A 27,134-nucleotide genomic window follows, 5' to 3' on the forward strand; every position below is an offset into this window, starting at 1 on the left:
GGGTCGCCATAGTTGAGGGACTTTACGTCATTTTAGAACCGTTAACCATTGGTTTCCGCACACAAAGCTTAGCAAATAGAACAGATTTCTTAGTTATTATGTGCATTTTTGTGTGTCTATTTGTTATATCGAAAAAAATGAGATATATTAACAAAAAATTTGATGATTTGTTTATTTCATTTCATTTCATTTCATTTCATTTCATTTATTTAATACAATATCCGCCATCAAGGCTAAATATAATAGACTTAAAACTAATTTAATACTAACAAATAAACAAAATAATTCATGAAAAACTAAGCCTAACTAACCTAGTCTTGACCTAGCAAAAAAGAAAAGAAAAAAACAAGGGTAGAGCGTAGAGACTATCATAAACTTAACAAAAAAAAAAAGAGAGTAATAGAAAACTAAGGAGAATAATTAAAGGGAATTAGAAGAAAAAATACGGTTACGGAAAGAGTTAAGAGAGGAGTCGAAATCAAAGAGATAGTAAAAGTGGTTAAACAACCTGAAACAGGACAGAAGAGGGTCATTGAAAGTATAAAGAGTATGACGTGTTTCAATTGACAGAGGATCACGTGGACGAAGAGAACGAGAGGGAACATACAGCGAGATGGACGAGAGTAAATCAGGAGCATCAGTATCAGAAAGTAATAAGCCACCGATAAAACATGCCTGAGACACTTGGCGGCGGAAGCTTAAAGAGTGAAGATTGAATAACTGCAATCGCGTTTCATAGGGAGGTAGTGAGGCAGCACCGAACAAACGACGAAAAGCAACCCTGAATGCTTTCAATTCTCGAACAGTCATCAATAGTAGGAGGATTTCAGATGATGCTAGCATATTCAAGAAGAGGCCTTACCAGAGCACAATAAAGGTTTCTTAAGAAGCTTTGATCTCTAAAAATAGAGATAAAACGTAAAATAAACCCAAGAGTTCGATTAGCTTTTAGTAGAACCTCATCAAGCTGCAGTTTAAAGTTAAGACGACTGTCGAGTATAATACCAAGGTCACGGATGGACAAAAGACGAGAGAGAGACGAGTTAGAGAGAGTATAGTTAAATGAAATAGGAGAAAGAGAGTGAGAGAAAGAAATAACAGAACATTTTTCAGGGCACAAGCGAAGTAAGTTGGATGAACACCAATGAACAAATGCATTGAGGTAATGCTGAAGTATCATACAATCATAAGAAGAAGACACAGGTAAAAAGATTTTGATATCATCCGCATAAAGGAGATGACCATCAGGAGGTAATACATTACAGACATCATTGATGAACAAAGAAAACAGAAGTGGACTTAGCACACAACCCTGAGGGACACCTGACGTACAAAAAAACTCCTCAGATAAGTACGACCCGGTTTTAACCCTGCATTATCGATTACTTAAATATGAGGACAGCCAGCTAATAATGCCATCACCAAAACCAAGTTTAGATAGTTTAGCTAATAGTAAAGAGTGAGGTAAACTATCAAATGCAGCATGAAAGTCAGTGAATAGTGCATCAAGTTGGGTACCGATCTCAAAAGATCTAAAAATATTGGACACAAAAGACACGAGATTAGTTGAAGTAGACCTACCAGGCATAAACCCATGCTGTTTAGGGCTAATAGCGGAACTACAACTATGAGGTATGGTTGCAAAGATACATAGCTCAAAAGTTTTGGCTGTGGTACACGATAAATAGAGACAATGCTACGGCATCCCTTTTTGTGTACCGGAAAAAGCCAACAGGATTTCCAAAGAGCAGAAAAGACCCCGAGAGAGAGTGAAAGGTTGAAAATTTTAGCAAGGTGTGGAGCAAGCACGTCCTTACAGTTTATTAAAACTGAGGCAGGAATGCCATCTGGACCAGGAGTAAAAGAACGTTTCAACCCAAAAAACACCTGTACAACTGTTTCAGAGCTAACCGAAATATCGGAGAGATTAATTAAGTTCTCTGGCGTGTAGAGTAGCCCACCCTCAATAAGGTTAGGGTCACTAACCGGTGGCTCAAACATTTGGGAAAAATGAGCAGAGAAGAGTTCACAAATCTCAACAGGAGTAGAGGCAGTTAGAGAATCAAGTACCATTTCGTTAGGTTACGTATTGCACCCTTTTCGTACCCTAACAAATTGCCAGAAGGATGCTGGATCAGAACGGAAACGCGATTGCAGTCTACTCGAATAGGCCTCAAAACGAGCCCTGTTGTATAGTCGATGCGCAGAGGCAGCGTACTTAAATAAACGAAAGTTGAAAGCAGATCGGTTCAGACGATACCTCCTAAGATATTTCATTCTATCCTTTTTCAGGAAAAAGGAATAGAATGAAATATCTCTTTTTTGAAATATCTTCTTTTTTGCGAAGAGTACGATTGGACCAGGGAGGATTAGGAGGGGAACGAAAAATAGGTGTACATGAAAGGAGTGCAGAGGTTAACAAAGCATTAAACGATTGGACAGCCTCGTCGACCGATGTACATTGATAAAAAAAGACCAGTCGGAACGAGATAGAATTGAGTTAAGTTTACGATAGTCTGTGAGCCGAAAATTATAACGAACACTCAATGAATTAGGAGCAGAAGGTAATACATTCATAACCCTACTAGCCCTAAATAAAGAAGACGGTAACGCAATTTCTAGAGCAGGATGATGGGCATCCTGGGGCAGGAGCAGTGACGAAGCAGGATACACAGAACAACAAGCAGCTGCAGCAGAGTTGGAGAGCACCAGGTCCAAATAATGATTTAAATGGTTATGCACCCCGTTCAGCTGATAGAGTTCAGGTTTAACATATCCAAAAAGCAGGAACTGGATGTATTCGAAGAAATATGTGGCACATAATGTCTTATAGCTGAAGATGAATCTGGCCTTACTGCGGTAGAAAGCGACCACTCTAACGCAGGTTGATTGAAGTCACCCAGAAGGATAAGATGATCATTCGGTTTCATTTGCATGTATGCATCACTGATGAAAGCAGAAAGGGATTCCAAATAGTTGCGGTCGCTGCTCAAATACGGTGGCACATAAACAATCCCCTCATAAAGACGAAACTTAGAAAAAGAAACACGTATACATAAAGCTTCAAGCGTGGGTTGATTAATGTTTATGCACGAAATTTAAAATCATGTGAGTAAGAATTATTATCTCACGTAAATTGTCCATGCGGCTCGTAGATAAAGAGGAAATAATATGAAAATTGAAAATAAAAAATGATTTCTTAGTTTTTACCATCAAAAATGTCGAAAACATAATGAATTATAGAATAAATTCGAGGAATAACACAAAATAACACACTTTAATCGATGTTTTAATGTTAAATAAGAACCTGCAAAGTCCAAAATAAAGTTTTAAAGTATATTCAATCAAAAAAATGAAGTAGATAAATTACATGAACAAATTTAATAAATGTAAACAAAGTTTGAATCATGGGGACCTTACGTCAAGTGACGAATTGTCAAAATGCACTCGAGTCCACCACCTGATATTTTTAAATCCACCTTGGTTGGTACTCTGCGGCTGCTGTCACTGAAGAGGTTAGGTTGTGTGTGTAATGAAATGTAAACAGTGTTGTTGGCTGATCAAGTGTGGTAAGTTTTTTAATAATTAAGTTCTTAATTTTACGTAAGTAGAAAATGTAGTAGAAAATTTTACGTAATAGAAAAGTGGTGTGTTGGACAACACAACACAAGACAGCGGGTATGTGTTATCCTTCGACAATCGTGATAAAGAAACACTATTTTAATAGATTATGGCCTCATTTAACTTGCAGATATAATGCAGAAACGATATGGGCCTGCCGCAGGTGTTTGCGACTGTGTGTTGCGTTGTGTATGTTTGGGTAAGTTGTAAGCGGACCACGAAAGAAGAAGAACATTGTTTGGCGAAGCTAGCGACTAGGATGCTAATCATGGTGTTTATTCCTTTTTTGCAGCCAATTTTCCTCTATCCTGGAACATGGGCTAACGAGGAACCATTTAAGAACATCCTCCGGAAGCTGTCCGGCGACGAGGCGAGCTCTACTAGCACAACACGCTAGAAGCCCAGCTGGCACCGGGTGCCCCGATTGCGTCGTTGGACGGTGTCTAGCGCTCGTTCACAACGTTCGGGACAGGAATTCAACCCTTCGGATTATTATCCTCTGTCTCACAATAGCTGCAGCAACAACATGGCCGAACCGATCGCACTACTGATTGTGGTCAAATTTCCTGGCAGGAGAAAAAATCCACAAGTGAGTTCCATCTAGATGCACTATCGCTACATCTAGATCTGTTGTTTTATCTTCCCTCTAAAACAAATGTTTTATATTCTCTCATGTGTATCGATTTCATCGACGGACGCTCGCTGCCGGCACCAACATGCCATTAATTAACGCGGGAAAGGCGACAAACACTCATCTTCAGTGGTAAATTGCTAACATGAACCCACTTCTGCACATCTACACGACATCACGTTAATAGTGTTATTGTGTGAATTGGAAATAAAACTTGATGTTAACGAGTTAAGTTTAATCTTAAGTGCGCTTTAAGGCATAAATCGATATGCCTATTTGTATGTAAAGGTTTTGACTTTTGACGTTTAATTTGTTCGGCCGCACTCCCGTCGCGCTCCGTGATTTTCAGTAATTTCCTTGTGTTTTCTGCGTCGCATCGCATTGTTGCCTATTCTACGGACTACTTAACTGTTTCACATTATCGTTTTGTCTTGGCGAATTGTTTAGTTGCATCACAACTGTGGTTTCCTGCTGTTTTTTCCTGCTCGGCTTAGCAGTGTTGTGCTGTGATCACGCGTGATTTCGCGATGGCGGCTATTTGCTTCTCGTGTGCTGAACCGCTAGAGGCCACCGGCTGCATCATCAGTTGTGCATATTGTGACGCTACGTTCCACCGCGGCTGTTGCAAATTGCCCCCCGAGCTGATTGACGCAGTATTGTCCAATGTCGACCTGCACTGGAGCTGCATTGGCTGCACTAACATGCTTAAAAATCCGCGCTGCCGTTCGGTAAAAGAAATAGGCGCCCAGGTCGGTTTCCAAGCCGCCCTCACCTCAGCTGTAGCAGCTATCGGCAAGCTCGTAGAGCCTATTGTCGCCGAAGTTCGCAGTGCCCTCCCCTTTTACCCTCCTTCAAACTGCATCCACGCCTCACATTCGGAATCCTGATCCTCGACCGGCTACTGGTAGATAGTGGAGGTGCGTAATCGTGGATTCGGCATCTCCTGGTGTAAACAGAATTCTAAACAGTCGCGGTAACATATTTTGTGCCGCGTCATCGCCAAACGCATACACCAATACCTCGATTGCCTTCCAGCCGGCACCTACACAATCGCATGAACTGGTGAGAACCGATCCGTTATCATCACCGCTTCAAGCTGCACCTCGTGAGCCATTCACAGATAGGATCTGGATCCGCCTATCCCGCTTATCAACGGCCGTCGCTGTGGAACAAGTGGTCGCTTCTGTAAAGCGTCGCTTAGCCACCGATGACGTTATAGCGTATTGCCTGCTGAGAAGAGGGGTTAGTGTGGACAGCATGAATTGGCTTTCATTCAAAGTGAGAGTCCCGACTATCCTTCGAGATGCGGCACCATCCACCATCCACCATCCACACGTGATCGCTCTCTCAGCGGCTCTAGCTCTCGCGGTGGTGGTGTTTTGCTAGCCGTTTCTAACGCATACGAGTCGATAGAATTACCTTCCCGTGATCGCTCTCTCGAGTATATTTGTGTGCGCGTCGCCTGCAATAACGCACATCTGTACGTCATGGTAGTATACATTCCACCGCAGCTTAGCTCCGAGATATCGACTCTTCGCTCTCTACATGATTGTATCAACGGCTTCACTCTCACACTGAAGCCTTCGGATCTGCTGTTTGTATTGGCGATTTCAATCAGCCTAGCATAAGCTGGTCCACAGCTGATCCTTCGTCCTCGCCAGCATCCTCATCAATCACGCACTATGAACCAACTGCGCGTTCACTGGCCAACAACACCTTTGTGGATGGATTTAAATTTAACGGATTAGTGCAACTTAATCACATCAATAACTCGCACGGACGCATGCTTGACCTGCTTTACGCGAACAATGATGCAGCTAAATTGTGTTCGCCTGTCTTTCCAAGTGTTGTTCCGCTTGTACCTCTTTGTAGAATGCAATAGCAGTGACAGAGAGGGACAGCATGTACAAGTAGGGAGAATAGGTTGACAGTTGTTATTGAACCACCGCCGAAGACGGGCGAATAAATAATACACCGGACCAGAACTCTACAATTGGCGCAGTCGGTACGATTTTTTTGTTGGTGGTGTGTAAAACGTGCAGATAAGAGATGATGGAAAGAGTGAGTCTGGAAAAAAAGTTGTAACGCGTAGCGTTTTCGAAAGAAAGGCAAAAAGGTGAGTTCGGCAAAATCCCGAATCATTGTCCCAAACGTGGAAAAGGCGCGAGTGTAAATGACAGCCATGTTGCGTACCCAATCAACAAAACTGACGCTTACTAACAGAACCAAACAAACATTTTAATATGTTAGAGCAAGAAAGCATGATTTACTTTGCTGACCGGGAAAAGAGAATGAGAGTTTGGTTTGAAATCTACAGCGCAGTTTGGCATACTAAAAAAAAAAATAAGAAAGAACATGAAAAATCGAGAAGAATGCAAGTCCGGTTGAAACTCCGCAGCGCAAAGTAGTGTTTGTAATAAAAAGGGACTTTGAATAAATATAATTTTAAAAGAGCATGCAAGTCCGGTTGAAGACCGTAGTGCATATCGAAATAATTATAATGATTATAAAAAAGAATGCGAATCCGGCTGAAAACCCCAAGCGCACAGAAACAGTAAACAGAAAGATGTTGAAAAATTTCAATTTTAAAAAAAGATGCGAGTCCGGTTAAAAATCCGTAGCGCACTGGCTTTGATGAAAACTGAAACATTACCCAAATAGCCAAATCATGATAACAGACTCATATCAGAACCGATTTACGACGTCTTATATAGTGACTTAAAGATATACTTCTAGCAGTAATAATAAGACTTGGTTTGTGAAAATAATTAAGCCATAATTATAGAGAAAACTACCATAATATGAAATATTTAATTTATGGTAATGAAACATTTCAGACTCATTTCATGGTTCATTTTGTTTAAATGAAATAATTCGAAAAAAATTGAAAGTTTCGATGATTCGTTAAAAAAAATTCGTTGTTTATTTTATTCGTTTAGTTTTGCTTGACAGCTCAATGTTTTTTATCTCTTTCCGTACACGCGCCAAAAACATATCCGCCGAATGAAAATACAATATAAATGAGTATTGTGTTGGGTTTGAAAATTCCTCATAAATTCGTCAGACTGCAAACTGGAAGGTTCTAGTTTTTTGTTTCAATCGAGTATTGTGTTCCGAATGCTGGCTATTGCATTGGGCTATTGCCACAACTTACTGGCGAAGCACTGTAATTAAAAAGCAGAAAATAATAAAAAATCTTTTAGTTCAAAGAGTTTGTACGTGTTTTCCGTATCCGTGAGAAGAAACGTGAGTAGTACATGAGTACAGTACTGATTTTCTAATGAATTAAAAGCATTTCTATTTGTTTACAGCAATATCTAACTGTGCCATTCTCAATAGTGCAAACCCGTGGGCCTAAAGGGTACGCTGAATTAAGCATTGTTCCTGATTTCTGGGTTCAAGGCACTAGCCATAAAAAAACATATCTGTTTTGGCCAAACGTTAAAGGAAACATACAACATCTAATTACGAATGATAATAGTGTTCCGGAAGAAGGATGGACGATACAGGAGTGTCAGATTAAGCGGCAAGGATTATCATACGAAGCTGCTGATTGCACTATAATGATCATGTCCGGTGAATCATCTACAGATTCCGGAAAGGAACCGATATTAGCTAGTTGCAGAGAAACAACTTCATACGCTGATATGTTTTCAACAAGAATTGTGGAAAACTCTTTAACTCCAATCCGCGTCGAGAATGAAATCGACATCTCCTCACCACCTACGTCGCCTCTTACACCAAGTTTGTCAGAAGTGGATGAATATGTTGGTTCAGTTGAGGTAGTCCCAGAAGAAGTTTCACGTGACAAGACGATAAAAGAAATACTAGAAGCCCAAACTAATATGATGATAGAGCTTCGTAATGAGCAAAAGCAGATTTTAAAAGAACAAAAGAAAATAGTGAGTCGTATCGGCATAATCGAAGTACAATTAAATACTTTACTTAATCATACCGTAGTAAGTACTACTAATCTCACTGGTTTTGACCATCCATTCGTAGACAATGCCGAAGATCTGGAAAAATTTGAAAAAGATTTAGATGAGGAAGAATATTATACCCAAGTAGTAAGCTTATTGAAACAAAAAATTATTGATAAAGATATAAACAACAGAATGTTAGCAACCCTTGATGCCCTTTTCGATAGGAGTTTCTTAACAAAGTGCACATGGACAGGTATTTCTAAATCAGGAACTAAAATAGCAATGCATTCATTTAAAAATGTAGTAAATCTTTTTAAATGCGTAGGAAGTACTAACCTTGTGCCAGTCACAGATGAAACGGTGCGAGGTTTCTTCATGAATAGATTGAAACACGCATTAGAACGATCTAAGGCCAAAGGTCTACGCAAATCAACTAGCCGTAAAAGAAAATTAATATAAATCTTGTCTACATTTAAAAAACATAAAACCTTTCATTTATTTGCCTTACTTACTATATAAATCTAGCTCTAACATTTTCTATTTCAATACATGAAATTAAACTTAGGTTAACGTGTGCAACAATGGAATAAACAAATAATCAGAACTATTATCTACACTATACGCAACTAATTTGCATTTAATATCGCCAGGATGACAAACTAGTTCGTTAGTATAAAAAAGTATAAAGTATAAAATTTTTCATTTGCAAGATGGTATCCCCATTTGGTTTGGTTTTGGTTGATATGCAAAACTCTTTATGATTCATAGAACGTAAATCATGACTAAATGCTTCCAATTCCGATAGTCTATTTACTATTTGTTGAAGATGCTGATCTGCTTTGCGAAGATGTTTTTTTAAACCTCCCAGAGCATTTTCAAAATCATAGGTGGAAATTGAAGGTAAAGGACCGAACTTTTGTACTTCTTTTGAGATGTGAATTAAGTTGTGCACATTACTGGTTAAAAATTTCTCTCCGTACAGTTTACCGAAATCTTCAACATAAACCTTAAGCATTTCACCAGCGATTTTCCAATTAGAACGATAAACTTCAGAAGATAGCAAAACTATGGCACAAAACAAGAGTTTGAAGTGCTCATATTCTTTATCAGGCAAATTATCTTTCAAAATATAAATGCTAAGATAGTTTAAAAAAACTATGGAATTGGGTATGTACCTTTCCAAAATGTGAAGTCTTCTAGTGGACCAAGTTTTCGATGGATTTCTTTGGGCAGTTTAACTTTTATAATTTTTTTACATATTTCTTCAATCTGTTTAGCAAACCATTTAGTTCTAAGACCTAGTTTTCCATCTCTCCAACCTAATAGTAATCTACGCATTATCCCCAAATCGATTAAATGAAGATTGTCACCAACTATGACATCATCAATAATATCGAAATTCTTCAAGCCTAGAAGAGGCGATACTTCCCTGTGATGTTTTCCGTACGCCTTACGACGAAAGTTACGATCCGTTCTCAGTGGTGCATTTGTATCCTTATAAATGGTACATCTGCCTTCGTCATTGAATTCTCCCTCGCAGGTGCACTTTGCACATCCCTCCTTGCCATTGAAATATGCAACACCTGAAAAGAAAAATAGTATGAGTACTATATATTCGCATTTGAATTGATATCTTATAAAGTACATGAACACACATGATTTGCGAGATGTAGCGTAAAGCCACAGCTTTTAATCGTTGTGAAGAATTTTGCCAGGAGGCAGTCTGATTTTTAATTTTGGTAATAATAATAGTAGGCCTAGAGCCCTTTGATCAAGTTACGCTAAATTAAACTAACTTATCTACCTTACTGTTGTGGATAGACGTGCCGAGCCCTGGATTTGTCGTAGCAGTTGCGCTGCTGCTGGTCGACATCCAGAGATCGACACTGCGCTCACGCACACTACTACGCCACAGTTAGCGATGCGCGCTAAGTATGTGCAGAGCGCATCTAACCCAGAAGAGTGAGTGTGTTACAGGCTACCGGTCGAGCAGGGCTCACGGTGCGGCTCGTGCGCGCGGCCCCATACTTCATTGTATTGTGTTTTGTTATTATTTATTATTGTATTCGTTTTAATAAATGTGTAAAAGTTTCAAAACATAAAACTTACACTACTAGTACTGTTGTGTTTAGACCTTGCACTACTTTATTACACGTATTAACAACATATAAAATAAATAATACGACACAATTTACAATCACAATGAACACTTTAAAATCACAAGTGCGGTGGCCGCGCACCAGCCGCACCGAGCGCCTCTGCCGTGAGCTCCTGCTCGATCGGCTCGCAAACACACTCTCCTTGTGCGCTCGGCACACACTAAGCGTTGCGCTGCTTAGTGTGTGTGACAGTGTGCGTGACACACTGTCGTCCCCGTGGACGTTGACCGGTGGCAGCGCAACTGCCACGGCAAGTCCAGGGGTCGGCACGGCTGCCCACAACAAGTACAATATAGAATAAAAAAAGAAAAAATAAATACAGGTGGTCCCCGAGATACACGGTTAATGGGAACTGAAAACGCCCGAAAAATACAGCGTATCTCGAATTTCCGCGTAAGTCGAATCCAGTAATTTTCAGCCCAAATTTAACTAATGTTCATGTAATTTTGCAAGCATGGGGTGGTTTTAGCCACTTAGTTAATTATTTGATAAAATTGTGACTAAATTTAACAGTTTAAACTCTTTTGAAATGTTTTGAACATTCGATCAAAAGGGAATTTTTTGGCCTTTGACTGTAGATGTGTCAAATCAGTAAAATTTGCTCAAAGAATTGTCAAATTCAGAAAACCGCGTATCTCCGAATTCGCGCATAAGAGGTACCGTGTATCTATAATTTTAAACATAAAAATTTAAAAAAGCACCGTTAGAAGGTGAGAACCGACGCTATACTTTTAGCTTTTAGCCGTTCTCTTAGGTAATGGACAGAAAAGCGCTGAATGCGATTTTGTCACATGCGCCAAGAAATTAGTTTTCTCAATTTACTACATGTTTGAGGTACTATTATGACTCATTATTGTATCTCTATAGGGATAATCATTATATGATGTGATTTAAACCATTTGAAATTTAACAAAATGCATGCGACGAAGCGGCAAAATCGCAGCTGCTGTCATTTATGTCCAATCCCATACTAAAGCTTGCACTACGAGCAACAGCAACGCGCAAAGAAAGGGTGAAGAGTCATGCCGCCCTGGCAGCATCGTGATCGAGAGGGCAAGGGTGCCATACCGCCCTGGATGCAGCATCACTTGCATCAGCATCAGCACCAGCAGCAGCGAGCAGCAGCAACGTGTGAAGTAAGGGCGAGGGTCTATGCCACCAAGCATCAGCAGCAGAGTGCAGCCGCAAAAACAGCAGGAACGTGTGAAGGAAGGGCGAGGGTCCATGTCGCCCAGCATCAACAACAGCAGCAATAGTGTCACAATGTCCAAGGAGGGCGAGGTTGCCCTGCTGCAACACTGTGAGTGGAAAGAGGGGCGAGACCACATGACGTCCCGGTGGCAATCTTGTTCTACAGGGGCAAGGGAGGACATGCCGCCCCGGCTACAGCCCGTTTCATGAACAGGGACAGGGACTTCATAATCACCATCTCATCAGCGAGCTTCAACCCGATGAAGGCAGACGCAGCTTCACCGCCGCCGCAAGTAATCGTCGCCAACACGGATCAAGTGCGATGGCGATGGAGGGGCGGAAAAGGGTGCCGGTAGCCGTAAGCTAAGAAAAGCGCCCACACCACAGCATTCCCAGATTTCATCAGCATCGGCCGGAAGGTGTCACCACACCGGTATTCCCTCAGTGGAATATCCCGTGTCGGTTCGACTCCTCCGGATAAATAAAGGGAGAGATGTTGTGGGCAGCCGTGCGTGCCGACCCTTGGACTTGCCGTGGCAGTTGCGCTGCCACCGGTCAACGTCCACGGGGACGACAGTGTGTACACGCACACTGTCGCACACACTAAGCGTGCAAGGCTTACACAAATTGCGAAGGAAGTGTGGGGCAAGTTTCTGTATGAATAAAAGTATAAAACACACTGGGAAATCATTTTATAGATTTCCAAATCTAAACAAAACATATGAGAAGGCGAAAAAACATAGCGCGTTGGAATTTGAGGAGGAAAACATATAAGACGTCTAGCAGTTTTTCGTCTGCGTCAGAGTGCGCACTAAAGATGCGTTACCTGTCAAAACCATACAAGCTGCATGAAAAAAGGCTTCGACAACCACATTCAGTCATTTCCTAAGTGGTTGCCAACAGAGCAATCCGTATCCATTAGCCGGCAGCTGGAACTGGCTATTGACTCCGACGATTCGTAAGATTCCGGATGTCGACTGGCGGCTTCGGATGGTAAAAGGTTCTAGCCTTGGAATATTGCACCTTCCTTACGAAGCCGCTTGGCGGAGTCATTTAGAAACGATGCCGATTTTTGTCTTTACCCATTACTAGTTTTTTTTTTTTACAATAACATGAGATCTTTACATGATATTACAAGACGCTCGATCCTCCTCTCACTCTTGTTGGCCTGATTGGTTTAATCCGATGATAGTTCTACTACAGATGTACCAATCGGGTAAAGTAAGGTTCACGCCCAGTAATCCGCACTTTTGACAACCAAATTTATGATATGAAGTAGTGTTTGTGTAAAAGCGTTATTTAGGGACCAATTCTAAGTGATAGAATGTAAGAGGAAGTGTTACTTGTTTAGGTAATAAAGATCATTCGAGTCCAGAAAGTCAAAGCGTACGAATGATACAAAAAAAAAATCGGTCAAAAGTACAGACATTTGATGAAAATGATTAGTATCTTTCAATTTTTTTAAATACATGCTTACTTTGTATTTACCTTTTAAAAAAGCTCTGGCAGGAGAATCCGCTATTATTGCCCGTACTTTAATTGTGACTCGACGATTATTCAGCACCATACCAACGTCCATTAACATATTCAGCTCATGAACCAGTGGTTTCATAAACCTTCTCACATCTTTTGGTTTGGTACGTCCACAAAAAATAGCTGCTGTGATTGGGGCAATCTGAGGCATTTCCTTTATGTTGATCATGATCGGCCAAAATTGTATTTTACTGCTTTTGTGCAACGGAAGCCCGTCGATGAAAATGTTTAAAGATAGTGTTTCTGGTACTGTTGCAAATCTAAAAACAAAACAAAAACAAAAAAGCAATTAAATAATGGAAGAAATTAATTAATTAATTAATTCTAAATGTGTTTCAAATAGCCTTACCGTAAACTTTGAATTAGACTTTTCCTAATGCCACGGTTCCAGAATGAACCATTTCCCAGATCTTTTATTTTTGGACGCTTTCTATTGGTGTTTAGAAGCGCTCTGGTATCTTTTGGGAGAGCAAAATTAGTCTTCGTCCTCAAAATCTTAAGCAACATATTTATCGCCGAGTGCTTTTGATTGGTATACAATGCAAAATAATGCAAACAATCAGAGACTGACATTGTATCAAAATCAATAGCTCCTTCGTCTATCTCATCTTCTTCTTCGTCACTCTCAGCTTCCCCTTCGACACTCTCAGCTTCACCTTCACCACACTCGGCTTCTTCTTTACCACTCTTGGCTTCTTCCTCGTTTGGACTAAACATCAGCGGAAATTGTTCGCCATCCCCTTGAAAAGATGCTTCACCAAGAAGTTTAGCTGTAATGTCACTGTTTGGTTGCACCATACCTGCAACAAAAGAACAATTCGTATATTCATGCAATCTGATATGGTTAATAAAAGGAAAATAGCACAAACCATCAGTCGTATCGGTATAGTCGAATTCCGCAGCAGCACCACACTCTTCTTCTTTTCTTAAATCTTCCAACTTCCTTTTTCGTCTGTACAACAAACCATTCTTTTTCATATTGCGTGCGTAATTTTCATCAGACATTTTGGTTAATTAATTTTAGTTTATACTTATTTTTTACTTCACATCAACCACGCACTGTACAACAATCACCCACCGTAGCACGCCAAGATTTGTCAAAGCATTCTTTGATTCTTTCTGTATTTGTCAAAATCTTCGATAAATAACAACGACAATGCAACAAAACTTGAAAAGACCGTTAATGAAGATGAAAGTTTCGTGAAACAGTTCAACCGTGAAAATTTTTCGATTTTTTCGGTTGTTGTCTTAGGTTTTCAGCTATCTGCATGATATAAAATAGCAAGTATCAGAACCAATTTTCTTTTAAGACTGTGGAGTCTGATAATAGAAGAAAACAAAATTATAAGACTTTTTTCCGACCTTGTGGTCGTAATGTGGCTATTTGGGTAAGAAGCATGCAAGTCTGGTTAAAGACCGCAGTGCAAATAAAAATAGTTTATAAAAACAAACAGTCGTAAAAGAAGATGCGAGTCCGGTCGAAGACCGTAGCGAACAGCAATCCGAAACAAATAAAATGCGAGTCTGTTTACAAATCCATAGCGCAGTTTTTCCATAGTAAACAGGCAAGTCCGAAAGATTTGAAGTGCCGTAATAAAGTTAATGTGAGTCCGGTGTGATTCCGTAGCACAATAAGGGCAAGTCCGGAGAAATCCGTAGTGCCATATAATGAGAATGTGAGCCCGGTATGATTCCGTAGCACATAAGTGATTCCGTAGCACAAAAGGGCAAGTCCGGAGAAATCTGTAGTGCCATATTATAATGAGAATGTGAGCCCGGTATGATTCCGTAGCACAAAAGGCAAGTCCGAAAAATTCGAAGTAACGTGTTAAAGTTAATGTTAGGCCGGTATGATTCCGTAGCACAAAAGGCAAGCCCGGAGAAATCCGTGGTGCTATATTGTAATAAGAATGTAAGTCCGGTATGATTCCGTAGCGCAATAGGCAAGACCGATAAATGTTGTAGTGCCGTATTGAAACTAATGTGAGTCCGGTATAATTCCGTAGCACAAAAGGCAAGTCCAGAGAAATCTGTAGTGCCATATTGTAATGAGAATGTGAGTCCAGTATGAGCTAGTATGAATATCCAGTATGTAGCACCAAAGGCAAGACCGAGGAATTCCGAAGTGCCGCATTAAAACTAATGTTAGACCGGTATGGTTCCATATCATAGAAATCAAGTCAGAAGAGTGGCTGGAAGCGCGAGAAGCTCAATGTGCGTGACATCTTGAATGTGATTATGTGCGGTAAGAAGAATGCGATTCCGGCAGTTATGTGAAGTGCACAGTTGCACATAAAAAAAGCGATAGAGAAAGACATAGAAAGAGAGAGAGAGAGATATAGATAGATAGAGAGAGAGACAGAGAAAGAGAGAGAGATAAAGATAGAGATAGAGAGAGAGAGAGAGAGAGAGAGGGAGAGAGAGAGAGAGAGAATAAAATTGAAGATTTAGAGGAAAAATACAATTGAGAGACACGATACAGTAAACAAAAATAATAACGAATAAGTTGGAGATAGTTAAAGCAACATAAATAAATACAATTAAAAAAAGAATAAAACAAGGTATTCAAAAACAACTTCAATCAAAGAAAAGATAAAAAACGAAAAGAATGTACAGATAGTTTGTATTATGTGATAACATTTAATAGAATTAAAACAAAATTAGATGTGGTGCTGACTGACATAAGGCTCTTTTGATGCATAAAATAAAATACAATAGGCAAATTTTGTTAGAGTCTTGTTAATTAGAAATCTTGTTGATAATTTAAAAGAAAGTAATGTAATGCGAACGAAAATCGGGGAATTATTCCTACTGTTAAAAATAATTACATAAAATCGTTAGTCATGCATGTATTTAAACAAACGGGATTTGTTTGCAAACCAAATACATCACGACAGAATTGTGATTCACCCGAAATGCACATGATGATAGATAGATTAGAAGACTTGATTATAAACTATGGATCTAGCTATTGGAGATTGAAAAATAATCAATTTGTTGATTTCATTAATCGTTATTGTGTTTATCCAACAAGATGTAGTATTTTAAGAATGCAGTTGCTTTGGAGGTTTGTGGTAATGATAGAGTATTTAAAAAATATTAGAGGGAATCATTGCTCTTCCTATGCTTATGATACAATACCAAAATTGATAACAGGATACAAGTTAAAAAACATTGGCTCGAAGGGTTTACTCGCTATAATAGCAATCCAGATAGATTGTCCAGATCTCCAGATTCAGATCGACCAATTCCAAATTCAACCCATTCCAGATGGAGCTAGGCTAATTGCTATGATAGCTGCTAGGATGAAAAGACGTCCAATTTGACAGCTAACTGACCGATTTTGGTACCTGATTTAGAGCAAATTAGCGATAAGTTCGGTTAAGGTCTTGAAGTAGGGTCGAATAAGGTCAACGCAAACAGCTGATTACAATTAGGCTCCATCGAGGATAGTAGCCAAAGCAATTAGAAGAAGACAGGCATATCATTGGACAAATGGGCAACATTATCTACGCGAGCGAAGGTTAAATTAATCGAAATGAAGTCACTAACAGATTGATACACACGGACAACACAGAGTAACAGGCTGATTATGAAGATTATTAAAATGGGATGGGAAATTAATTTTTAAATGCTTAACAATTAAAAAAAGATATCATAATGACTACTTAAAGTAGTTGCAATCTTACATCGCAAAAAAGGGAAATGAAAATTCATTACGGACAAAATGAAACATAAGGTTAAAAAAAAGAAAGAAGAAAATTTAAGAGCATATACAATAACATGTTTGATAGTTTTGCCACACCTTCCAGTACGTGTAGATAGCAAAATTTGGTGCAGGAAAAATCATTCCTTCATGGAATAAAGAGTAACTGACTAACATTTTGAACAAGTCGCAGGTCAATAGATTATACGTGAGATCAAAAAAAGGATTCAAGTTTGTAAAACCAGCCCGTAAGACCAGCTAAGATGATATCTGAAAGATAATGTCCATAATAATGTAATGAAAGATTATGTAATGTATATTGATCATGGTTGTGAGACTGACAAAAGCTAATATGCATCGGAATGAGTTAGGAAAATAATGAAGAGCAAAGTTAACAAGAAGTATAGATACAAAAGATAGTTCGTAGAAGCGACCTATTGTAGGAATTGTGATAAATAGAAGAAGTAAATAAGACAAGAATCGAACATTACTGTAAATATGTAGAATATATGTTATTTATGTCAAATAGGCTTTGAGATGTTGAAATAAGTAAGCGTTGGAGTAGGAATCTACTTTGCAAAAAAAAGTCTGACATGAGTCAGACAGTTGCATGTATCGGATAAATATGGAGTTTGGGAATGTTAAATGAAGAAATGAAATTATTTTGAAAAAATAATGTTTTTTTGCAGCTTATCTTTAGCGTAATGCACAGGACTGTACCCTGCATCATGATGCAGAGAAGTCCTTCGAGGTGGCCGAGACACGGAAATGTACTGCACGCAATAGGATTTCAGAACACGTGGAGAGATGGAGCACATCTATGATACAACCATCAAGTTACTAATGCTATGAAGGAAGTGAAAGAATAGAAGATCGAGATGTAGATGTACAAAAAAAAAATCATTTGCAAGAAACCACGACAAAGCGAAAGGCCACGGGAGTGACAAAATGCTGACAAATTTTTCAAAATGTGAGCTTTTGTCACTTTTTTGAGCTTTTGTCAAAATTTTGTAACCTGGAGCAGCCAGGAAAAAAAGTTGACAAAAGTTGACAAAAAGTGACAAAATTTGACGTATGCTCAAAAATGTAAACAATTTCATATTCAGGGCGGTTATGGTTTGTTACTTGGAAATTAAAACTCCCCTACCCGCAAATTTCCGTTAAATGCCTTCTAATCGCCTTGTAATCGCCGGCGAATTGAAGGCGATTAGCAGTGCATTTAGCAGTAATAAAATGCCTTTGAAATACTTCCATGAAATATTTTGTTCTGAATTTTTCATGAACTTTCATGAAACATTTCATTTGAATTTCAAATACCCCGGTGCAAAAAATCAGGAAGTGTAATCTGTCATTCTCAAGATTCGTTGAATTGTTAACGAAAGTTTGCAAAAACAAAACGAGCGAAAGAGGGGGAGATGCAGCTTTATCCATTGCTCTGTTTTTTCATTATCTCTAGCCGGGTCTTTCTTCTACCGTGAGGAATTCTCCGAATGCAACGTGTTTCGAGATGTATTGTGTGGTGTTTCGCTGTTCATTGTTCTCAGTTCTCGCCTGCGAATTTGTGTGGTCTTGACAAGTACATGCCATGGGTTAATGTGTTTAGATTGGCTCATGGGTTGGTGCTGTTCAACAGATTCCATTTTATTTCATCGGACGAACGGCGGCTAAGAGAACTGAACCTAGGACTTTTCCTGATCTATGACCGTAAGTATTACATTGCTCTATTTGTGTCTTGCGATGGTTCAACGCAAAACTCGAAACAAGTAACCTACGTTGAAGTGATTAGGTGTTTCATTAATGTGTTTATTTTTAGGTGGTGCCACAGCAATGGCGTTTTGTGTCGTTGAAACCCATGGTCCAAAAGGCCATGGAGAGTTGAGTGCAGTTCCAAGTTCGTGGGTGCAGGGAACCAGTTCAGGAAAGACATACTTACTTTGGCCAAATCAAAACATACGCGACATTTCAACATTATTATGTGATGCTGAAAGTGTTCCTTCTAAAGGATGGTCCAGGCAGCAGTGTATTATGAAGCGAAATAACATTCAGAATTACGCTGATGCTACTAAAATAATGGCAGAAATGTCCGGAGATTCATCAAGCGATTATGAAGCGATGGCAGCCGCAAAAAAAAAATGTTCCATCTTATAAAGATATGTTTTCCCAAAAAACATTAGAAAACATAAATCAAACTATTGAAGATAGTGTGATAGAATCAAATGAATGCAAAGAATCAGAATATTTAGACATGCTTGGCGATGTTACGCATACTGAAGAGGAATGGTTAATGCACCAAGAAGGAATAGAAGAAAATTGTCAACGTTGCAAAACGTTTAGAGAAGAGGAAAAATGGGCTCTACAGCAGTTGTTGGAAGGCCAACAGAAAATGTTTAAAAGATTAGGAGTTATTGAACGCCAGCTGGATGTAATTTTGAATAGCCATAACAAGCACCAAACTACTACAGCGAACAGAGCATTCCAAACAATAAGCAATGAAGAAGACTTAGACTGCTTCAACATAAAGCTAGTTAATGAAGAATATTTTGAGGAAGTCGTAAAAAATTTGATTTCATTGGTCAGTGACATCGACCCTGAAAGTAGAATGTTGAGTACACTCGATTTAATTTTTGATAAAGAATTCTTAACTACATGCAGCTGGACTGGAGTAGGCAAGAGTTGTTCCAAAATTCCAATAATAGCTTACAAAAATGTTCAAAAACTTTTTCAAAGAGTAGGAAGCACACAGAACGTAGTAGTTTCAGATGAGAGTGTGGCACAGTTTTTTATGAAAAAATTGAAACATGCTAAACAAAGATTCCTTAATATTCAGGGTATAAGAAAACCAACGTCGCATAAAAAGACAAAAAAATACTTTGTAGATGAAAATGATAACATTTGTTAAACACTTGATTACATTGTAGCCATCTAATTGAATTCGGAATTGATTGAAATAAAAAGTGTGTTGAATAGTAAAAAATCACATAGAATTTATTAATATCTACTAATGATATTGTAAATATGTGTAGATTAATATTATTTCTTAAGCGTATGGATTAAAGGGATGAATAAAAAAGGTTGATTAATTCCCAGTTTTATGCTTACTAATTTACATTTGATGCTATCAAGGTCAAATTTCACAGCATCAGATATTCTATCGTTCATTGAGGCTTGATAAATGTGTAGCACTCTTGATGGAAAGGGTGATTCGAAATGATCAACTTGTTTTGTAAAGTTTCTTCCAAATACATGGATACCGTGTTGATCCTGAATTGCGTTACAAAATTGAACGATGCAATTAGCTTTAGTTAAGAAAAACGAATTTACCTCATCATTCCGAAGAATAAAATTATCCATACGGAGAACCACATTTCCATTTGGTTTAACTTCTAGCATAGGTTTGCTTGCGTTACATGTTCTAGCACGAGTGTTAATGTGAAAGCTTTCCAATTCTGAGAGCCTTTTAATAACCTGTATTAGCTCATTGTTTCCTGATCTAAGCATATTTTTTATAATTTGTAGCTCGTTTTCAAATGGATAAGCCGACAAAGAGGGCAATGGTCCTAAAAAATAAACATCATCATAAACGTGTTGTAAATTATGTACATTGCTTGTCATATATCTCTCTCCATACAAAGATCCAAAGCCTAAAACAAACTGATTCAGCATTTCTCCGGCAAGAGCCCAATTTGATTCAAAATATCTAGAAGAGAGCAGCATTACAGCACAAAAAAATAATTTGAAGTGTTCAAAATAAGCTTCTGGCAACCTATTGGGTAATATAGCCATACTTATATAGTGCAGAAAGTGGCTGTACTCTAATGCCTTCCAATGCTTTAAATCCTCTAAACCGCGTGTTCTTCTATTGAACTCACAGGGAAGTTTAACATTTTTTAACAACAGGGAAATTTCCTCAATTTGTGCTGCTGACCACTTTGTTGCATAGCCTAAAGTTCCGTCCCTCCAGCCTAAAAGTAATCTACGAGTAATTCCAAAATCTATCAAATGGAGAGACTCTGCTATTATGATGTTTTTTTATGATATCAAAGTTATTTAAATCAAGTAAAGGTGTTATTTGCTTGGTATGGCCCGCGTACACGCTACCGCGAAAGTGCTCGTCAGTTCTTTTTGGAGCGTTAATGCCTTTGAATATTGTTGTTTTTCCCTCTTCGTTAAACTCTCCTTCACATGTGCATTTCAAACATGCAAATTTTGAATTGAAATATGCTACACCTAAAATATAGAGCATTTTTAGTCTAAAATAATTATGTAAAAAACATGCATATAAAACACTCACCTTTGATGAATGACCTTGCTGGCGAATCGGCTATAATAGCTCTCACTATTATGTCATACTTTTTGTTGTTTAATATAATGCCTCGATTCATTAAATCATTCAGTTCTTCAACTAACTGCGTTAGATAGTCATTTAAACTGTCTGGCTTCGACGTTCCGTGGAATATTCCGACAATAAAAGGGGAAATGTGGGGCATTTCATGAATATTCGCCAGAATGGGCCAAAACTGCGAACTACTGCTTTTGTGTAATGGCAGCCCATCTACAAAAATGTTCAATGACAGTTCGGAACCATGAACTTTCGTAAAGCTAAAATTAAACATTGATAATACAAATTAACAAAAAACATTTAGGTTTGCTAGAGCTTCATTAGGCGTAAACAAAATTAAAATTCTTACCGTAGGTGAGTGGTCATGCTTTCCTCAACTCCTCTGTACCAAAACTTTCCATCCTTCACGTTAGTTATTTCTGGGCGATATTTGCAGGTGTTTAGGAAAGTTCTCGCATCTTTTGGTAAGCCGTATGCTGTCTTCAGATTAAAAATCTTTAACAGCATGTTAATTGATGCATGTGGAGCGTTTGTTGACAAGGCCCAAAATTTAAGGCAATCACTCATGCTCATATTTTCAAAGTCGGGTTCTTCGCCCGTTTCATCCTCTGATTCTCCCTCGATTGCATCCTCCTCATACACATTTACTTCCTCATTTACCATGTTTATGGCTGGGTTGTCCATTCTATCTTGATTATCATTATTCGGAGTAACGTGTAGGATGTCTTCGGCTATTACGAATAAAATATTAATTGTTGTTGGTTAAAGTTATTTTAAAGATTATGAAATAAAAGAACACTCTAATGGTTACCCACTTACATGTTTTGCTTGCAACTGGAGCAGAATTCTTGGATTCCTCTAATTTTCTCTTCTTTGCTGCAGTAGCCTGTGCTCTATAAAGCATTCCAGTTTTTCTTATTCGTTTCGAGTATTCCATTTTTGGACTCAAGTTAATCCACACAGTAAAAAACGTTTAGAAAACAAATGTAATGCTTGGTTTTGTTTGGCTCCAAAAATGTAAACAAAATCATGTGGGATGATTCTGATTGAAACCATTTCATGACAGGAAGAGCTACAGAACGTTAACCTTAAATTTTCTTGAAATTTTCAAGCAAATCAAGTAAATTTTCGATGCGGTGAAAAAATTCGGAAAGTTCATGCAAATCGCCTTGTAAGGCATTTAAAGCATTAAATGCCTTCTAAATGACTTTGAAGTCATTCAATGCTAGCAGGGTCATGTTTGTGGTTATTGTATGTTTGCGGTTGTTGCTTTATCTTGATTATTATATATTTTCTCTAGTCTTATATTATATTTTAATAGATAAATTATGCTTTTTCATGAATTTCCAAAAATATAATCATATATGAATTTGAGAAAATAAAACTTCGAATTATATTTTCAAGAAAAATAATTGCATCAAGAAAATAATTGATATAAAGTAAACATCCAAGAAAGAAAACATTCCGTCATCAGTTTAACAGCACCATTTACGCAATAGCAAATACAACAGCAAGCAGGAACAAACGTTTATTTAAAAATAGTGATCCCGTGCATCGAATGTTAAAAGAAATGGAACCATTAGCTACACAGCAAAAAATAGAAGCGGTGGTAAGTGGTTTGTTTACCTTTTCCGTGTTTAATTTTTCCACAATACCCATGAATGTTGTTTATGTTTTAGAATGTGGATATGGATCAAGATACCATTCTTTTCATGATAAGTTTGATCGAAGAAAGAAGCTGCATATGGAACCGAAAAAATTCAGGCTTTCAAAATAAAACCAAACAGCATGACGCATGGCGTGAAATTAGTGTAATTTTAGATACACCTGTCGACTGTTTGGTGAGGAAATGGAAGTCACTTTGTGGCTCTTTCCGTTTCTACCATGCAAAGGAACAAAAAAGTAAAGTGACTGGTGTGATATCTTCTAATCCAACCACAAGCTTTCTCCTCCTGTACAGGGACGCACATCCAGCTTTATTCGTTGTCCGACACTGACTGACTCCCTCACACTCTCTTAGCTGTACTCTAGGATACCACATCCTCCCCTTACAAGAATGTATTTTATCCATAACTACGATTAGATATTAATATATTGAATGCAAATGACCACATTGGGCTTTTTCTTCTTACATGGTATAATCCTTAAATCTATTCGGTTGCCGAATCTCTCTCGTTCTTCTGAATCCTAATTCCGGTACCGCCGTACCACACAATCCTTCAACTGGCCGCTGTTGCTTAGTTTCAAGCTCATTTGATGAAACATCATCCACTAGGTCATCCTGACATTTAACTCCCGTTGCCTCCTCTTCCACATCTACACTACCTTTCTGACTCTCTTTCCTTTCTATATATTTTTTTAAATGTTTGACGCTTCGTTCATATTCCTTGCCATTTTCCAAATCTTTCACTGTCGCCCTCCCCGGAGCAGCAAGACTCGTTACTCTAAAAAACTTGTTTTTGTATACAGTGTCCGCTTTATCTTTCTTTTGCTGCATGACCAACACTTTGTCTCCTTCTCTGATACTCGTGTGCTTAGCATTGCGCTTAATATCCTCTTTTGCGTTACGCTCAAACTTAGCTATCTTGTCTCGATCCCGCAATTCTTCATCCATCTTTTGACTTGAATCGACTTTCAAATTGGGCAACACGCCTCTAACTGCCCTGCCAAACATTAGTTCAGCGGGGGGTATCTTAGTTATATGGTGCGGCCATGAATTATACGCTGCAACATAGTCGGCTAGCGCTTCTTTCCAATTTAACTTTCCCAATTTAGCTATTGCTGCAATCTTATTTATGCCCTGCATGCTTCTCTCCACCAGTCCATTTTCGGTTGGGTTTAATGGAGTACTATGAATTAGTTTAACTCCCCACACCCCTTTTAACCAATCTCTGAACTGCACGCTGTTAAACGGCGGACCATTGTCCGCCTTTAGTGTTTTCGGTATGTAATAGGTATTGAAAATTCTACGAATTACTTTTTTCATTGCTTCCGTATCCGTTTTTTCCATTGGTACCGCTACTAAAAATCTCGAGTAATTGTCAGTAAGCACTAATGCTTTAAAATGTAAAGCCTCAGATGAGGATGCTAAGTCCATGGAAACGTAATCCCATGCATTCTTAGGCATATCCGTCAACGTTATAGGGGGTGTATTACAAACTGTTTTAATCAGCTGGCATTCCGGGCAACTTTTAACGAAAACTTCGACTTCGCGATCCATATTAGGCCACCATAAGCCTTGCCTCAGGTAGTTTTTCATCGTAGACATCCCCGGATGGCTTTGATGCGCCAAACTTACTGCTCTTTCGCGAAGCGTCGTAGGCAGTACTAGTTTTTCTTGCTTCATCAATGAGCCTCCCATAACATACAATTCGCTCTGAAAAAGGCTGGAATTTACGAATTTCTTCTGGCCATTTCTCTTTCTTATCCAGCCATTCCATTACCAACTGCAATTCCCTATCCTTTTGCTGTTCTTCGCATACTTCGTACGATGTCATCGCAACTAGCTCCTCACTGATGCTATTAACCTCCGTTTCTACCAAACACAATTCCTGAGGTTCTTTTAGATAACCAAATTGAGGATCATCTCTCTTTTCGCCCATTCTAGAGGCAGCGTCAGCAATATTTTCTTTTCCCGATACGTGTTCAAATTTATAATCAAAATGGTCCATTCGCAAGAACCAACCTTCGGCTCTGGACATTATCCGCTTTCCAATATCCTTTCGTTGTTTTCCTTTTATCATAAACATTAATGCTTCGCTATCCGATCGTAATGTAAATTTTCGACCAACTAGGTAATAAGCAAACCTTTCCATCGCCCATACAATTGCTAATGCCTCACGGTGTAGCTGTGGGTATCTGCTTTCTACCGCAGTGAGGCTTTTGGACGCGCAAGCTATGATTCTCCTTTCACCATTTGGAAATTTCTCCTGAGTTAAAACAGCTCCTAATCCCCAAGGCGATGCGTCTGTATAAAGGATCGTATTGTCCACTTCGGAAAAATAACCTCTTTTAATCAGATCATTTTCCGCTGCCAATTTTAATTCTTCAAACGCTTCCTGCTGAATTTGGTTCCACTCAAACTTAACATTTCTTGAGAGTAAGTCCCTTAGCGGTTTCGTTTTATGCGAAAATCCCCTTATGAACGGGCTGATGAAAGTAATCATACCTAAGAAACTTCGCAATTCCGATACATCCCGCGGTCTCTCGAAACTTAATATTTCAGATATTTTCTGTTTTGCGGGCAATATACCCCTCCCATCAATGGTAAACCCTAGAAAATCCACCCTTTCTTGGTTATATAATGATTTCTTTTCATTAATGGTTAAACCATTCATCATAACAACTTTTTCCACTTCCTCTACATATCCCTTTAATTCCTCCAATGTCCTAGCATAAACAAGTATATCATCCATGTATACTATAATATTTTTACATTTGGAAAACAATCTTTCCATGACGCTTTGAAATATCTCAGGAGCACAGGACAATCCAAAAGGCAACCTGGCAAATCTCATCAATCCATTTGCCGTCATAAACGTAGTCAAATGGCGGACGTCTTCATGAAGTTCCACATGAAAATATGCATCCTTTATGTCGAGTTTAGTAAAACATAACTTGCCTCCGTTGTAAGGAATTTCTGCCCATACTTTTTCGAGCGATGGCATTGGATAAGGATCTCGAACAATTGCTTTGTTTACCTCCCGATAATCTATCACCATCCGAAAATCTTTCGGACCTTTCGGTACTAACACCATTGGTGAAACAAATGTTATTTTATCTTTTACGCCATCAGCCCTTTCAATGATCTTCTTATTCTCCATCTCCGCAAGCCTCTCATTAACCGCTTTTTCAAATGCTATTGGCACATTGTATCTAATAATTTGTTTTGGAATCACCGAGCTATCTACTCTGAACTTGACTGGCTCTCCTTGAACTCTCGGAAACTCATCGGAACGATTGGTGTTACCCTTATCCACTGTACTCATATTCCAGTCTTGATTACTTTTCCTATACTTTTCTCCGTTAGGCTCAATTCCAGCCCAATATACTTCCTCTAGATTTCTTCCTAGATTATCTTTAAGGCCTATTCTAAGCAATTTCAACTGCACAGCAGTATGAAATCCGAGTAGAGACACTTCTGTCCCATTTACCACAAAAAACTTTGCTAATTGTCGTAGCTTACTGTTCTGTACACCGATAAATGCCTTGAACGAACAAATTACATCCAACGGCCGATTACTAGCATAGCCTTTCAAATTTTCCTTTGGATGGAGTACCACTTCTTGAATCACCGAACTGCACTCTTTTTTAATTTTGTCCCATCCTTCCTTAGTAAGTGTATTTACCGTTGCTCCAGAATCTACCAGAAAGTTGAAATTAATTGAGCCGATAATGCATTCCACAACTCGAGGATCACGCAAAAATGTTTTATCACCAGTTAAAAGCTAAAATTTAGAGAGGGACAAAAAAAAAACGGGGAAAAAATATTAGAACAAAAAGGACAAAAAAAAAACCAGATGATATAACATGAGTACAGTTATATGAATTCCTTTATTATATTCCCTTTTTTATGAATTTATTTATTTCATTATATATATATATATATATATATATATATATATATACATATACATATATATATATATATACCTATATATATATATATATATAAACATTTTTTTTTTTTTTTTTACTATGCTTTTTTTCCAAACAAGCACAAAAAAAATCATTCTTAACCATCGACTTCTACCTGGTTTAGTCGTTCAGCCTCGCGTTTCATGTCCTTTATTCCTGTCTTCCATTTTGTAGAAAAACAAAACTCCGCAAAATGGCCGTTTTTTCCACAAGCATAGCATTTTGCCAGGAACGCCTTGCAGCGGCCCCAAGCGTGAACACGACCACATTTTGAGCAGCTTTGATGCTCTTCTCTCCCGGCCATTCGGTCACGTTGGGATCCATTTCCTCTACCATTGCTCCATTTTGTCTCATACGGCTTATATCGACGCATGGAACCTTTCACTTTGCGTAT

At 38.6% G+C, this 27,134-nt stretch overlaps 1 protein-coding gene and 3 long non-coding RNA genes across 4 annotated transcripts in view; 2 read left to right on the forward strand and 2 right to left on the reverse strand.

Annotated features, from left to right (window-relative positions):
- The window catches only part of LOC133393051 (uncharacterized), a 4,983-nt gene extending 493 nt beyond the window's left edge, over positions 1-4,490 (forward strand). Inside the window, exons 1-4 of the long non-coding RNA XR_009765974.1 lie at positions 1-3,569; positions 3,752-3,820; positions 3,914-4,210; positions 4,362-4,490. The exon at positions 1-3,569 is cut by the window's left edge and continues 493 nt beyond it. This is a non-coding gene — a long non-coding RNA (uncharacterized LOC133393051). The remainder of the gene's footprint in view (positions 3,570-3,751; positions 3,821-3,913; positions 4,211-4,361) is intronic.
- Positions 4,491-7,275: 2,785 nt separating this feature from the next.
- LOC133393055 (uncharacterized) lies at positions 7,276-9,647 on the reverse strand. Its single transcript, XR_009765977.1, has 3 exons — positions 8,512-9,647; positions 8,208-8,268; positions 7,276-7,416 (listed from the first exon to the last, which is right to left on the reverse strand). It is a non-coding gene; the product is annotated as an uncharacterized LOC133393055 (long non-coding RNA).
- Positions 9,648-14,361: 4,714 nt separating this feature from the next.
- Positions 14,362-19,738, forward strand: LOC133393056 (uncharacterized). The gene is made up of 2 exons (XR_009765978.1): positions 14,362-18,468; positions 18,578-19,738. It is a non-coding gene; the product is annotated as an uncharacterized LOC133393056 (long non-coding RNA).
- LOC133393050 (uncharacterized) lies at positions 19,729-22,362 on the reverse strand. The gene is made up of 4 exons (XM_061656230.1): positions 21,923-22,362; positions 21,453-21,834; positions 21,056-21,363; positions 19,729-20,991 (listed from the first exon to the last, which is right to left on the reverse strand). The coding sequence occupies exons 1-4, from the start codon at positions 22,038-22,040 to the stop codon at positions 20,738-20,740; spliced, it is 1,062 nt and encodes a 353-aa protein (XP_061512214.1). The 5' UTR covers positions 22,041-22,362; the 3' UTR covers positions 19,729-20,737.
- Between the last annotated feature and the right edge of the window lie 4,772 nt (positions 22,363-27,134).

Source organism: Anopheles gambiae, chromosome X (assembly GCF_943734735.2).
Source record: "Anopheles gambiae chromosome X, idAnoGambNW_F1_1, whole genome shotgun sequence".
In the NCBI taxonomy this organism is placed as follows: domain Eukaryota; kingdom Metazoa; phylum Arthropoda; class Insecta; order Diptera; family Culicidae; genus Anopheles; species Anopheles gambiae.

Excerpts from the sequence above, each read along its gene's own strand:
- LOC133393050 (XM_061656230.1), bottom strand. The coding sequence starts at position 22,040 with ATGGAATACTCGAAACGAATAAGAAAAACTGGAATGCTTTATAGAGCA. Across the intron at positions 21,364-21,452 it reads AGCATGACCACTCACCTACG|CTTTACGAAAGTTCATGGTT; the intron begins GTAAGAATTTTA and ends GTTTAATTTTAG. Across the intron at positions 20,992-21,055 it reads AGCAAGGTCATTCATCAAAG|GTGTAGCATATTTCAATTCA; the intron begins GTGAGTGTTTTA and ends TCTATATTTTAG.